The 13,804-nt window shown below is 37.0% G+C and overlaps 1 protein-coding gene and 1 long non-coding RNA gene across 9 annotated transcripts in view; both read left to right on the forward strand.

The window, feature by feature from the left end:
• Positions 1–6,554, forward strand: part of LOC113517711 (probable phospholipid-transporting ATPase IA) — a 125,935-nt gene extending 119,381 nt beyond the window's left edge. For 4 of the 8 annotated variants that reach the window (XM_052902750.1, XM_052902751.1, XM_052902753.1 and 1 more), the window contains exons 24-26: positions 28–77; positions 688–779; positions 1,088–6,554. In XM_052902750.1, the coding sequence (XP_052758710.1) occupies positions 28–77; positions 688–779; positions 1,088–1,297 (352 nt within the window). In that variant the 3' untranslated portion in view covers positions 1,298–6,554. The remainder of the gene's footprint in view (positions 1–27; positions 78–687; positions 780–1,087) is intronic. The other 4 variants (XM_052902754.1, XM_052902755.1, XM_052902756.1 and 1 more) reach the window with 3 other exon arrangements.
• Positions 6,555–11,726: 5,172 nt separating this feature from the next.
• The window catches only part of LOC128202439 (uncharacterized), a 41,072-nt gene continuing 38,994 nt past the window's right edge, over positions 11,727–13,804 (forward strand). The window contains exon 1 of the long non-coding RNA XR_008253774.1: positions 11,727–12,337. This is a non-coding gene — a long non-coding RNA (uncharacterized LOC128202439). The remainder of the gene's footprint in view (positions 12,338–13,804) is intronic.

Below are 13,804 nucleotides of genomic sequence, written 5' to 3' on the forward strand. Positions count from 1 at the left end.
TGGAACTAACGGTGGTTGTTGGCACAGCGGCCGCGAGGGGAGCGACGCGCGCCACGCGCTCGTGCGGCTCGCGCAGTGTAAGTACGCCCGTGCGCTCGTGCGCTCGCATGACGCCTCACGCCTCACGCCTCACGCCTCACGCTTCTAGCTCGCTCATATTCCTGCACTGCATCCCCGCTACTTGCTCTATGCCCCCGAACCGATATACTGCCACAGTAACTCTGCTCGATATTCAAAAGTTTACTAGTTATATAATTAAAGGTGGCCGTTTTAATTTCATGTGGTTTTACTCATGTTTGCAGAAGTAGTGCGCAACTCGCATCTTATTTAACGTCTATATACAGAGAAAAGATGCATATAAACATAGGTTAAACATGCATGCATGAGGTATTCACATGACACTAAAACGGTCTAAATACGCGTTGGGTTTACCAAAATTAAAAAAAATCTATTAAAATTATCGAATCTACGTTTCGACAGTATCTCGAATTGGGTCAGGCCACAGAACACGCTTATTTTACTAATACCTATCAACCTTTGAGGACTGGGTTTTAACACTGAACCACTCGAGTCGTCTTATCAAACGAAATTAGAGTTGGGAGCGACGCGAAACGAGGCTCCCACCTCGATGTAGGCGATAGACGCAATATGTAGCTGGGTAGTGAGTGGCGTGACTGTGTGTGGCAGCCTCACGGAGACGGCGCGGCTGCTGCAGAACGTTCGCAGCGTGTTCAGCCGGCGCTCCGCCACGCGCGCCACCATGGAGCTTGAGCTGTCGCGTGAGTACCTCCTCCACACGCACACACACGCACTCACACGCGCACACGCGCACACACGCCGCGCGCACCACGTAGTCACACATTTTATTTTAATTTCATCTCGATGGCCTAGCTGATGCAATGGAAACAAGGTATCAATTATCAGTACACTATTCGAACCACCTTACTCAGTTGCCACTTGTTCGTTTGCGAAGCACTACTAGCGTTTCACGGCCTATTGAGCTGTTTGTTTTGTCGATTCTACCGAACAAGACACGCGCGTGGCTCGGCCCAGGGCGTCCTCTGTAACGGTATGTTGGGTGCCGCAGATGGGTTCGCGTTCTCGCAAGAGGAGGGCGGCTCGGTGTCGCAGGCGGAGGTGGTCCGCGCGTACGACAGCGGGCGCGGCGGCAGGCCGAGCGCGGCCGCCTCCTGAGCTGACGCCGCGCGGCGCCGCTCGCCGCTCTTCACCATCTGCTGAGCCCGGGGGCCACACACACACATTATACGCGTACAAAATGTTCTCTTACATTGTGTAACATACGTAACACCAAAACGGTGACTCGCACTCGCTCCGCGAGTACAGCCTCTCTACGTAACCTTTATTTTTCATATTTCAACTTATTTCTCTCATCACACACACACACATGTATCGGAGGACGTATAGTGTCTATATATCTACTTTTATATTTACAGTAGTATGTATGTTTAAAGTATTTTTAGATAATACTGTGACTTTATTGTCGTGGGAACATGGTCGAATATATTGATAGTCGGACACAGGGAAAGCTATCCTTACACGCATTGTATTGTACGATTTGATGGGTGTTCAGGTACGTATTAATAATTTACCTATGGGTATTTTACTGATGGTAGCTGTTGAGACAAAGTCATGTTTGTGCATATTTGAACTGTGTTCTTTACCGGTTCACCTTTTTTAAACTTGGAATAACATATTTTGTTAGAGAAATCATTACGCGATGCCACAAACCCGACATAAAGTGCTTTATGAATAATTTAAAAATCTTAGGCTAACAATATTATTGATGTGAAATACATGTACGTGGCCTATTTTCATATATTTTGCAATGATACAATGTATATAGTTACTACGTGTATATGTATGTATGCAAAGATTTGCCAGTGACCGGTGACCGGTTGCGAAGCAAACATACGTTCTTATTTAGGCGGAAAACTGCCACGCAACACAACGCTGCAACGTGACGTGTAACTGTACGGTTAAATTTCATCGTATGAGTGGTTTTAAAATTTATTAACGCCTTATTGCAGTAGATGATTGTACACGCTGTGTTTACAGACTATCTCGTAATTTTCAAATACAAAAAGCATATAGCGATCACGCGCGTGACGACACCACACGTCACGTATCAAGCGCCGAAGTATGGTGTTAAACCTTACGCGCGCACATTTATAGTAGAAACAAGTGCTAAACTCTCTTGTGAACACCTCTAAGTTGTTATGTAAACTATGTCAATACGGTGGTACCTCGATATACAAGTGTTTTGAGATACAAGCCGCCGAGCGAGCGATATTTTGCTTTGAGATGAGAGAGATTGAGATACGAAGAATCGTACACTACACCGCTGCACACGCGGGGTGGACGTTGATGTCCAACAGTTTCTCCCACCTCCGACTAACACTTAACAAAAACAACTGAGGTGGTTTTTTGGGAGTACGGATTAATGGCATTTTAATTCATTTCAATGGGGAAAATTGCTTCGAGATGCGAGCAATTTGACATACGAGCAAGGTTACGGAACGAATTAAACTCATATGTAGAGGTACCACTGTATTTTGTCACATGTGCATATAGAGACACGTGATAGTTCACGCGCCGCGTTTTAACGCGCGTGGTGCGTGGTGCGTGCTGCGTGGCAGTGAATATTCCACCTTAGTACATAAATATACGACGCTGTACTGTGATGTCGCTTTGTGTGTAGGTACAAACAATCGATTACTAATTATATACTTGTTTACATCGTTTCGTTACTAGAATAATTTATTAACCGTTACCGTTTGTTCTCTGTTAAAATTATTTACGCCTATTCTGTAATGTATCCACTAAACTCCACTACTAGAGTTATATCTATACAAATATCCTAAATTTTAGATTTAATTAAAGTATATTCATAAATTGGAATTTTATCTAAAATTTGAGCACTTTAGATCTGTTTGAGGTAATAGAGCACTGATTTAATTTATTGGCACGAAGAAAAACCATTTTGCGTCTTCATAGCTAGTCAATGGCAAAATTGGTATTGTCTTGAAATTCACAACTATACCTTCACCTAATAAACATAATAATTGCCCTCTACACCTGTATATCCAACATTGCCGCCATTACGCCAGAGATCTACAAATTTACTCGAATGAAAAATGAATATATAATATTTACTAAAATAATTGTGATATATAACTTGGTGAAACTAAAAATTTTCAGAGTCTTTACAAAGGTCGACTGCTAGTATTTTTAAACGACTTGTAACTAATATTTATCACATTATACCTCGTAACAGTTTATTATTGTTAACTGTTAACTCGACTAAGGTTATTTCAGCGTGCACGAGACGCGGCCTCTTGCTTCGATAGGTTGTAAAAATTGTAATTACTCGTTATTTATTATAGTTGTAAGCTTTTATCTTCAGCTCGGTGCGTGTCGATCTGTTATAGTTTACAAGAGAATTGACTGTTGACGATTTGATTTACAGTACTTAGGTGTAATTATATTTTAATCTAAAAAAAAATGAGCTAACTTGACCACTAGGAGAACTTCGTCAAAACATACGTATTTTTTTTTACAACACGGGGCAAAAGAGCATGCGGCTCACCTGATGGTAAGTGACTACCGCCGCCCATGATCACCCATAACACCAACGGCATCGCAGGTGTGCTGCCGACTTTTCAAAAAGGAATATGCTCTTTTTTTAAGGTTATGTTGTCGTATACATTACTAACAAAAATAAATAATTTAAAAACCAAGTGGAAACCTCACCAAAGTTTGTATCTTACAGGACAATCTATAATGTGAGTATTACAAACGTATTGGAGTCTGCATCATTTTTTTTTTAAACACAATACATAAATAAATGGTCATTATAGCTCATTGTTATGAGTTACAATTAGAAAAACAAACTGAATTAATACGTATTGTCTTATAATTATGTTGTGATGGAATTGTTTTCTTTTAACTGTCTATAATACATTTTTTTTTTAGTACGTATGTTCCATTGTGGAACAGGCTAAGGTCGGAGACCATGCTGCCTAGTCTTCAATATGATATATTGTCTGGAATTGTTTATATTAATTATTAATCTTTTTTTTAAATTTATTATGGCAGTATCTAAATCTTTAACAATAAGTCAAACACGAAATAAAGTCTAGTCTTTCCAAATTAGAAAATGTATTGTCGTTTGTTTGTAGAAATTATTAACTTTATAACAGCAATCAATTGTATATTTTTTTTTTTATATATATAAAGTTTCGTATTCGTCATAATTAACCTAGATTAGTTTAGTTGGTTATACCACATAACCCTTCTTTGCATAATGGTGAAAATTTCCATCATGACATTGAATGCCCAAAAATTATATAAAAGAACCGGTTCACTTTAAGTTGATCGTGTCTGGATACCTTTTTAATGTCCATCGCAGGAAAAAAAACATACCTGTCAAATTTATTTTTTTTAACCATTTTTCCTTTAATTTTGAACATGAATTATATCACCATGGTTTGTTTCACCAGTAAAAAAAAATCATGCAAAGAAGGGCTAAATGGCGAGACAAGTTTACTATGACACCGTCTACATCTCGAAATATTTCATATATTATTTATGAATATATAAGAAAGGCTAAGTATATGTTTGTTCTCTGCAATCTTTCAAGTACATCGATGGCAGCTGCATTAATTAATTGTTTATATACATTCTAGATATAATATAAAATAAATCATTTACTATGAAGTTTTATAAACAAATCGAAATAATGTTATTACTAATTTATTCACAATGTTATTTTTGTTAGTACAATTTTAAGTTGTTTTAGGATATTAAGCTATATTTTTAAAATGGTCGGCTATTATTGTTTTTTTTTTTTATATTTTACATACTTGGACTAAAACGTTATAAGAATTATTTAAGAAATCGTTCATAAACCATCGTATCTACAAACTTCTGATACGCTACTCATACAAAACTGTGTATCGTTCATCCCTCCATCATGGTACGAGACTTCAAATATAAAATTAATAACTAATTTAATAAATAAATTATTTTTACACCTACTCATTTTACTACTACAAATTTTTTATCTGTGTACATAGTTAATTTGTCAATAGGACTTTCTTGAAAATAGAATAAATGTCTCTTGCTAACTTAATGTTGCAATGTCAGTTAAATATAACCCTATATTTAAAACACATTCATTTTTTAAAGATGTCTATATATATGTCTATATATCTTTTCTCATGTGACTTCAATCACAGCCACTATGACATCCAAATAGCCCCTTAGTCCTGACATTCGACACTTATCATTAATTAAAACAACTTTGGGGACCAACGCGACTGTCAATTGTTCGTGGTTGCATTTGTGTAGATAAAAGCGTGATTGTAAAATGTTATTTTTCAAAAACTATTGAAATCCAAAATAATAGAGTCGATTCTTAAATGCCTTTTAAATTTTTCAATCTATCTCTAGAATTAAAATTTTAATCTTAAAGTAATCTCCGATTTCGACCTCATTGACGCAGTGATGATGAGCACATTGCTTGACGTAAATAAGGGCCCGGATTCGATTCCCGATCAAACCAATTTAGAAAATGAACTTTTCTGAAATCCACTATTTTTAATTTCTCCGGCATTCCGGAACATACAGGCAAAATTTCTAAAAAACATTGTCTTGGTTTCTATTGATCTTATGAAGACCCAAATCGATGTTTCTTTTTTAAATAAGTTTTATTGGTAAGAATATAGATTACCAGAAACAAAAAAGCAAATTTGAAATCTATTACAAATTTAATTAATACTGCTCCTTAGAATAATAACTTCACTATAGTAATTTGTTATTACAAATTGAAATTTTTAGATTTTTAGAGTTAGAAAATGGCGTGTCAGAATCGACTGTATTGTTCTATTATGTATGCATTATCTACAGTGAAAAAGGTATTAGTTTATGTTATGGTATGAAATAAAAATTGAACAATCTCGTATATAATGTGTAGGTAGGTACATCAGATTTCATATAAGTTTCACAGTCCAAAAGGAGGAATGAAAAAGAGTATGTAAATTTTTATGCTATCAATTTAACCTTTAAAAGCCTGATTTTTTAAATCAAATTAAAAAATATATAAGTGCACCCTTTACTGTGTTTACTAATGGGGAAAAATAGTAAAAAAAAATCAAAACGATATTTTTATATATTTATTTCGAAAAAAAAAAACATTTCGTATCATTTTTGATACTTTAAGCATAACGGTAATCAAAATATTTTAATTTATTTAACAATGAAACAATGCAAACCGCTGTATCAAATTTGAAACTTCAGGTATTTAAGTGTTAAGACAGTAGGCTTGTCCAACATTAACAATCCTATTAGAAAATTTTTAAAAATAGTTAATAGTATATTGCAAAATTAAATATAACACTCCACTATTTAATTATTTGTCACAATATCTACTTAATGTAGTCGACGAGTGTGCGGCGTCTCGTGGGCGTATTAATGTTGTAAGTGAAGATGTGAATGTAACAGAAATAAATTATATAATTTGTTCTCGTTCTTTATTCATTGTTTTATTTCATTACCCAAATTATTTACTAGAGGGAGACTTTCTACAAGTCATCTGCTCGAGTACCTCTATCCCACTCGAGTACCTCTATCCCACTCGAGTACCTCTATCCCACTCGAGTACCTCTATCCCACTCGAGTACCTCTATCCCACTCGAGTACCTCTATCCCACTCGAGTACCTCTATCCCACTCGAGTACCTCTATCCCACTCGAGTACCTCTATCCCGCTCGTGTTACTGTCGTGAAGCAGTTGTATTTTAATGTATAATAATGGAAAGGTAACCCCGCCTACGCCAACGATATACGGTGGTGGGGCACCAGTGAGGGGTAATAGGTGTGAATGAAAAAATAGGTCAGTTTTTTTTAATGGATGAAAATGGAATGGTATCCCCGCCTGCGCTAACGGTATACGCTGGCGGGGCACCAGTAATGAATGATAGGTGAGCATGAAAGCAGGTCTGTTAGCCCTTCTTGATGAATGCAACAAGTATTAGTCACAATGGTTTCCAGGGGGAACCGCGTAGAGATCGACCTGACAGGGCTTGCTAGCGATGGCCATTAGTCCCCTTTACTAACATTTCTTCCCCAAACAGATAGGTCAATTAGCTCATCGTGATAACTACACCAAAATTTCAGTTCGATGGTTACCAGAGGGGGCCATTTGTAGGTCGACTTGATAGGATATATTGCTAATTATGTGACTGGTAGTTCACATTACTAACGATCCCTTCTCCCCGGTAGTTAAAATTGCAGATCTGTGTTTCCGTTATGAAATATGGCAGTGAAATTGCAGGATACCGAGATATAAAACCGTCGTCCTCACGAATGCTAGAGCATGAGAGATACCATAGGCTTCGCAGTGCGTTCTGTGACTTGCGTGGTACTGTTCATGTCTATACGCGACAGTGACTATTTTCTATCAGATGTAGCGTCACCTTATTTGCCATTCTAAGTAACAAGGTATGCGCTTTGTTTATTTTGTATAGGCATCGTTGCCTATGAGATAGATAGTGAAAGCCTTACTCATTGTACTTTTATCTCCTATATTTACCTACCTATCACTGAATAAAGGAACTGTAGATAGACGTAAATGAAAATTATTTATTTATACTGTATCGTACACAAAAATTACATTGTTATAATTTATTTTGAATAAAAATGTACAACAGGCGAGCTTAACTCTGTAAGAGTTCTCTTCCAGCAAACCCTCAGTGGAAATGAGCATTAATTACCAGCGGGCAGTGTGCGTACAATAATAGGAGGAAGCAGTATAGTTGTTTCTATTAAGAAATTATAAATATGCTTATCTAAATACGAACTAACTTATATATTCAAAATACATATTTGTATAGAAAATACTACGCCGTGTGGTCCCGGCATAGAATAGGCCATCCCTTCCTTTCCCGTGGGTTTTGTAAGAGGCGACTAAGGGATGGGCAGCAACGTCCCTCTTAAAACATATGTAAAAGACTAACTGCGGTTGCTAACTCGCCTGCCAAGCGTGGCGACTACTTACAAAAATTCCCTAATAAGGAAGGCTTATCTCCAGCAGTACGTACATATGCATACACAAACATAATAAGCTTATGAGGACAGAAGATGCCCTTTTGAAACTTTCGCGACTGTCAGTATCAAAATTTTCGTTAATATTACATGCAATATTTTTTTAGAAACAAACAAATACACTGCTTATAATACTAATGAATAATAAGACATCATAGATTTCACAATAATGACTACGATTGTTTACTGTTATTCATTAAAAGATGACAGACAGCGTCAGTGGAACAATCTGGTGCAGTCACCGACAGACAGACGTCAATAGATACGTAAGTTATACGACAGCAATCGGACTGAATAATGCCTGCACCTACTAAGTATTTGTGATTTTCCATGGTACCTATAATAATGATTTTACAACAATGTAAATGGAGTAAAATGTTAAAATAACACAAGTTAAAGGGGTAAGGGATTGTTGGCAATGGTGTTTGACAGCCCCATTGCTAACAATATGCCTTATTAGGTCGACCTCCACGTGGTTCCCTCTGGAGACCATAGTGAACAATTCTTGTTGAATTCGTCACAACGGGCTAACTGACCCATTTTATCATCACCTATCATCCTTCACTGGTGCCTCGCCGGTGTATACCGATAGCGCGGGTGGGTTAACCATTCCATTATCATCCATTAAAAAAAAACACAAGTTCATGAACTCATCTAAAAATGACACCATCATTACATTAGCTATTAACTGTCCAGTGCTGAACATAAGCCTTTTCCTATTAGGATAGTTTTGTCAGTAGTTGCCACGCTTGGCAGGTGAATTGGCAATCGCAGTTAAGCTTTTAGTGTTGTTTAAAGACAGACGCTGCTGCCCATCCTTCGAGCATTAAGTGCCCTCACGACTCCCGCGGGAAAGGCAGAGGTGACCTATTCTATGCCAAGACTACAGAACAAAAAACTATGCTTCCTAAAAATTCATATCTGGTAGTCGGTATATTTCTTACAGCTATCCTACCAACTTATAATGTAATTAACCCTTCTTTGCATAATGGTGGAAATTTCCATCGTAACACTGAATTCCCAAAAAATATATAAAAGAACGAATTCACTTTAAGTTGATCGTGTCTGAATACCTTTTTAATGTTATTTGCAGAAAAAAACATAGCTGTAAAATTTATTTTTTTACCCATGTTTCCTTTAATTTTGAAAGTGAATTCTATCACTTTGATTTATTTCACCAATAAAAAAATCATACAAATAAGGGTTAAATACATTATACTATAGGTATATGGTAGGTACCTATAATATACAGTTTCTATACAAAATAGTTTGAAAAATTGTGAAAAGAAGAAATCCACTTGAAACCAAATTCCCATTTCGAATAATAAGGATTATCAAATTGGTTTAAAATCAGCGAATATCCCAACATGCAATTATACAGAACATCCTACAATGTTCATTAAAATAGTAATTAGATGTGGCAATTAATATCCACTCGAATATTAAATCCCAAGGTTTTTTCCGTACTCAAAGTTACTGACGGCACGTGCCTACGTAATTAGAAAATGAGTATTTACATAGATGTGTCGCTTAGCGTACCCGATTCGTACCTCCCATGTTCTTTTTTTTCAATGGGTGATAATGGAATGGTAACCCTGCCTGCGCTATCGGTATACGCTGGCGGAGCACCAGTGGGGAATGATAGGTGACAATGAAAGCAGATCAGTTAGCCCATCTTGACGAATTCCGCCAGAATTAACCACGATGGTTTCCAGGGGGAACCGCGTGGAGGTTGACCTGATAGGGTGTATTGCTGGCAATTAATCTGTTAGACCCACTGCTAACAATCCCTTTCCAAGCCTTCCAATTTAAAGTATTAAAAATCGATTTGGAATGTTTTGGGATTAGCCCGCAGAGTTTTGGGTTTCATTGATTTAAGAAAGATTGGAAACTGTTTTCATACTACTACATGTACCTGTAGCTATTTACTCGTAAATAACTGGAGACTGAACAAATAAATCATGTCTTTGCAAAACATTACATTAATAATATTAGGAGGACAGGATTTAGACATGATCCTTGGAAAATACTTCGTTTTCCTTTCTTGCAAGAGTTTATCTATTCTTAAGAACAATGTAGGTATATTCAATTTGTGGATGGCATATCAGTTCTGGTACATATTTGATATACACTTTCTATATGGAAAATATAGAGACAGGTAAAAGATCATGGCCAAATTTGGCCGAACATATTAGAAAACATGGCAAAAGACGAGGCCTACCGCCATCACTGGGTTAATTCATCGACCACAAGTTAACGATAATAGTGAACAAGTTTATCCAACTATCCCAATAGAATTATTTTTATGTTACAGGTTACAAACATTTTGTAGATACGTATTGCTACCTACGATATTATAAAACGAACAAAGAAAAGGAAACATCGATAATTCGGTAATTAGCACAGCGTGTTCATTGTTCCAATTTAATCGTTCATCTTATACCAGCTAAACGTAGCTAATTTGCCTACATGTAAATTGCCATTCATTTTAAAGCACACTCCATGAAAATGATGTCAGAAACACAGAAATGTATGTATGTTAAAAAATTCCATAGACACTTAGGTACGGTTACGTCAGCCTGGATGAATTACAGAACGTCTTAATTAAAGTGAGACTTCGTTTATTTTTATTATCCACCAGCCGTAGGCCAATACACGTGAATCAACTGTGTCAACTTCAGCAAAATAAATTCTTAAAATTTTTTATATCCAATATGACTAAAGACTTTTCTTGCACAACTTCATAAGTAGGTATAAGATACACTTTTACAAATTACACTTTAACAATTTTACAGAGGAAAGGTCAAGGCATGTATCTAAAGTATCGCTCGGTCGATTCTGATGCATAAATACTTACATCCATGTACCAACTGTTAAGAACTATACTGAAATGTAAAATTTCATTGAAAACAATCAAGTCTTTTTTCTTGATAACATAAATAATAGCAATTGGAAAAATTACTTATTTTTGTTTTCATTCTTTAATTAGCTAAACAACAAAAGTTTTAGCGCACATACGACTCTTCCGATTTCATTATAGACCTGCTTATATCTAGGCGCTATAGACATAGAAGTACAGATATAGACTTGTTGTATAAATTGCTCTATGTGTATATTGTAGGGGAGAATGCGCAAAACAGGTACCTATTACGTATATAGATTTTAACTTGCGTTTCCTTTGTTTTCATAATGTCATCACTACATATGATTTATTGTTTACGCTTACATTCTAATGACGAATGTGAAAAAAGAGATGTCAGTGAGAATATTTAAATTGATTAAAACTAACTAGATAGAGGATAAACAATAATATAAGCAAATGGAAGATAAATTTTACTAATTACGAAATTACCGTCTCTCTTCACCTTTGCATTATTTATGAGCAAAATCTGATTTGTTTTACCTTCATAATACATACAACATTACTATCTACAGCAACGCTTACAAAGATATAATCGCTGCCGTGTCGACACCAGTAATCCACGGTAACAATGCCCGTGACAATAGCATGCTCTATCTACGAGATAACGAACAACTAGCTGCATGCACGACACCGAATCAAGATTGAGCAACATTTATGCCAGCGACAGTAGTGGGGAAAGTTTGTCTGTCTAGTGCAGCGACTGGACGGTAGGCTTTCACGGCTGTTATCACATATCAAGCTATCAGTGATGTAATGGCAGCAGGTGTGGCCAAGCTTGCGGCGCCGCGCCCGCACCGCCGCGGCACGCGAACAGCGCCCGCCGCACCATCAGCCACGATACCAAACCAACTGGGTTGACTCAGTCAGTGCCTCGCAGTGCCTTCCACACGACGCTCGTGCCTTAACTCCGCGAAACGAAACACGACCATTCACTTTACAATTACGATAACATTCCGACAGTCTTTAGCTGTCCCCTTACGTTTGCATACTCTCCCACGTGGACAGTAGTGGCCACTTAAAAGGTAGTAGGTTATTGTCCCGCGGCGCGTTGTTTACAAACAGTGTCAGAAAATCGGCGTCTGTAAATAACTGGGCCGGTGTTCTACGTATTCGCAAGAAATCGGTGCATTTTAGCGTTGCTTACAGCGATGTGACGGTGTTTGTGAGTTTCCTGTGTGGGAATTGTGTGTGAGCGACATGGCGCGCTCGCCGCGGAGGATCGCCGCTCACAGGAGAAGCAGGAGCCGGTCCCGGGAGCTCTCCAGGCTTAGAACTCAGCTCAACGGAAAAGGTAGGCCTTGAGGTCTTCTCATTATTTGGCACGAACATCATTTATTTTGACAATGGACACATTCAATTGCCGATTATATTTAGGATGTAGCGGATGTACATTTGAATATCTAAAACACAATTCTATCTAATGAATCATTAGTAATAGGTACTGTTAAACTATGTCATAGGTCGGATTAATTTTTTAATCCACACTTTTATCGCAACATGAAAGTATATTCAAAATTCGACATAAGTAGATAGGAACGTACTTAATAAAACATCACATTTGAAATTAGATACACAATTTAATCACCTTCATATTATAAAACACTTAAGAGTTTCGTTTTAGTTTGTTCTATTGTTGATTCTTGAATTTCACAAGTTTCTGGCGACTATACACTTGTTATGTTTAATCTAAAACTGTTCTCAACCGTCCTTATTTTTATTAGGGCATAATAAATAATATTTAAAATTACTTTACTTTTACTTTACTCTTGAGCTTTCAAAACTTTTTGCAAAAAAAAAAACTCAAAAGTATTTTACATAAATACAATATTTATCGGTAAATATCTATTATAAATATGTATTGTTGGGGGGAAAAGGATTGTTAGCAATGCAGTTTGACAGCCCCATAGCTAGCAATATACCTTATTAGGTCGACCTCCACGTGGCTCCCCCTGGAAACCAACGTGAACAATTCTTGTTGAATTCGTCACGATGGGCTAACTGACCTGTTTCATCCTCACCTATCATCCTTCACTGGTGCCCCGCCGGTGTATACCGATAGCGCGGGTGGGGCTACCATTCCATTATATATATATTCTTTATTGCGCTTGTAAATTACAATGTTGTCCATTTAAAAAAAATATATGTATTGTTAGTTTTTATAATTCTGTTATAAGTACCCGTGATGTGTTCTGGTATTGGATATTAATAAAAAGTAATTACTTGTTGTAATCGTCCATTTAATTGTTGATTGTAGACTATGAGCGTTAGTAATAAATCATCAAGTCATAGAGTGGTCCCAAACTATAGGAAATTATAGACTACATTAGATTTAGTCCCCAAGGTACAGGGCTGGCTTAGTTTGGGGACTGACAATAATGTAAACTTTTTTCTCGTTCAATATAAATTGTAAAAATTGTAAATTGTATTTTATACAACTGTATCTCACTGGGGGGAAAGGGATTGTTAGTAATGGAGACGGAGAATCCCATTGCTAGCAATATACCCAACCAGGTCGACCTCCTCGCGGTTCCCCCTGGAAACTATTATGGTTCATTCCTGATGAATTCATCATGATGCGCTAACTGGCCTGTTTTCATTCTCATCGATCACCCTTCACTGGTGCTCCGCCAGCGTATCCCGTTAACGCAGGCGGGGTTACCATACCATTTTCACCCATCAAAAAAAAACTGTATTTCACTTGAATTATCTAATTACCACTGTAAATTTTTCTTTGTGGTGTAATAAAGAATTTTTATTA

Source organism: Galleria mellonella, unplaced genomic scaffold (genome assembly GCF_026898425.1).
Source record: "Galleria mellonella isolate WM207_F2 unplaced genomic scaffold, CSIRO_AGI_GalMel_v1 utg96, whole genome shotgun sequence".
Taxonomy (NCBI): Eukaryota; Metazoa; Arthropoda; class Insecta; order Lepidoptera; family Pyralidae; genus Galleria; species Galleria mellonella.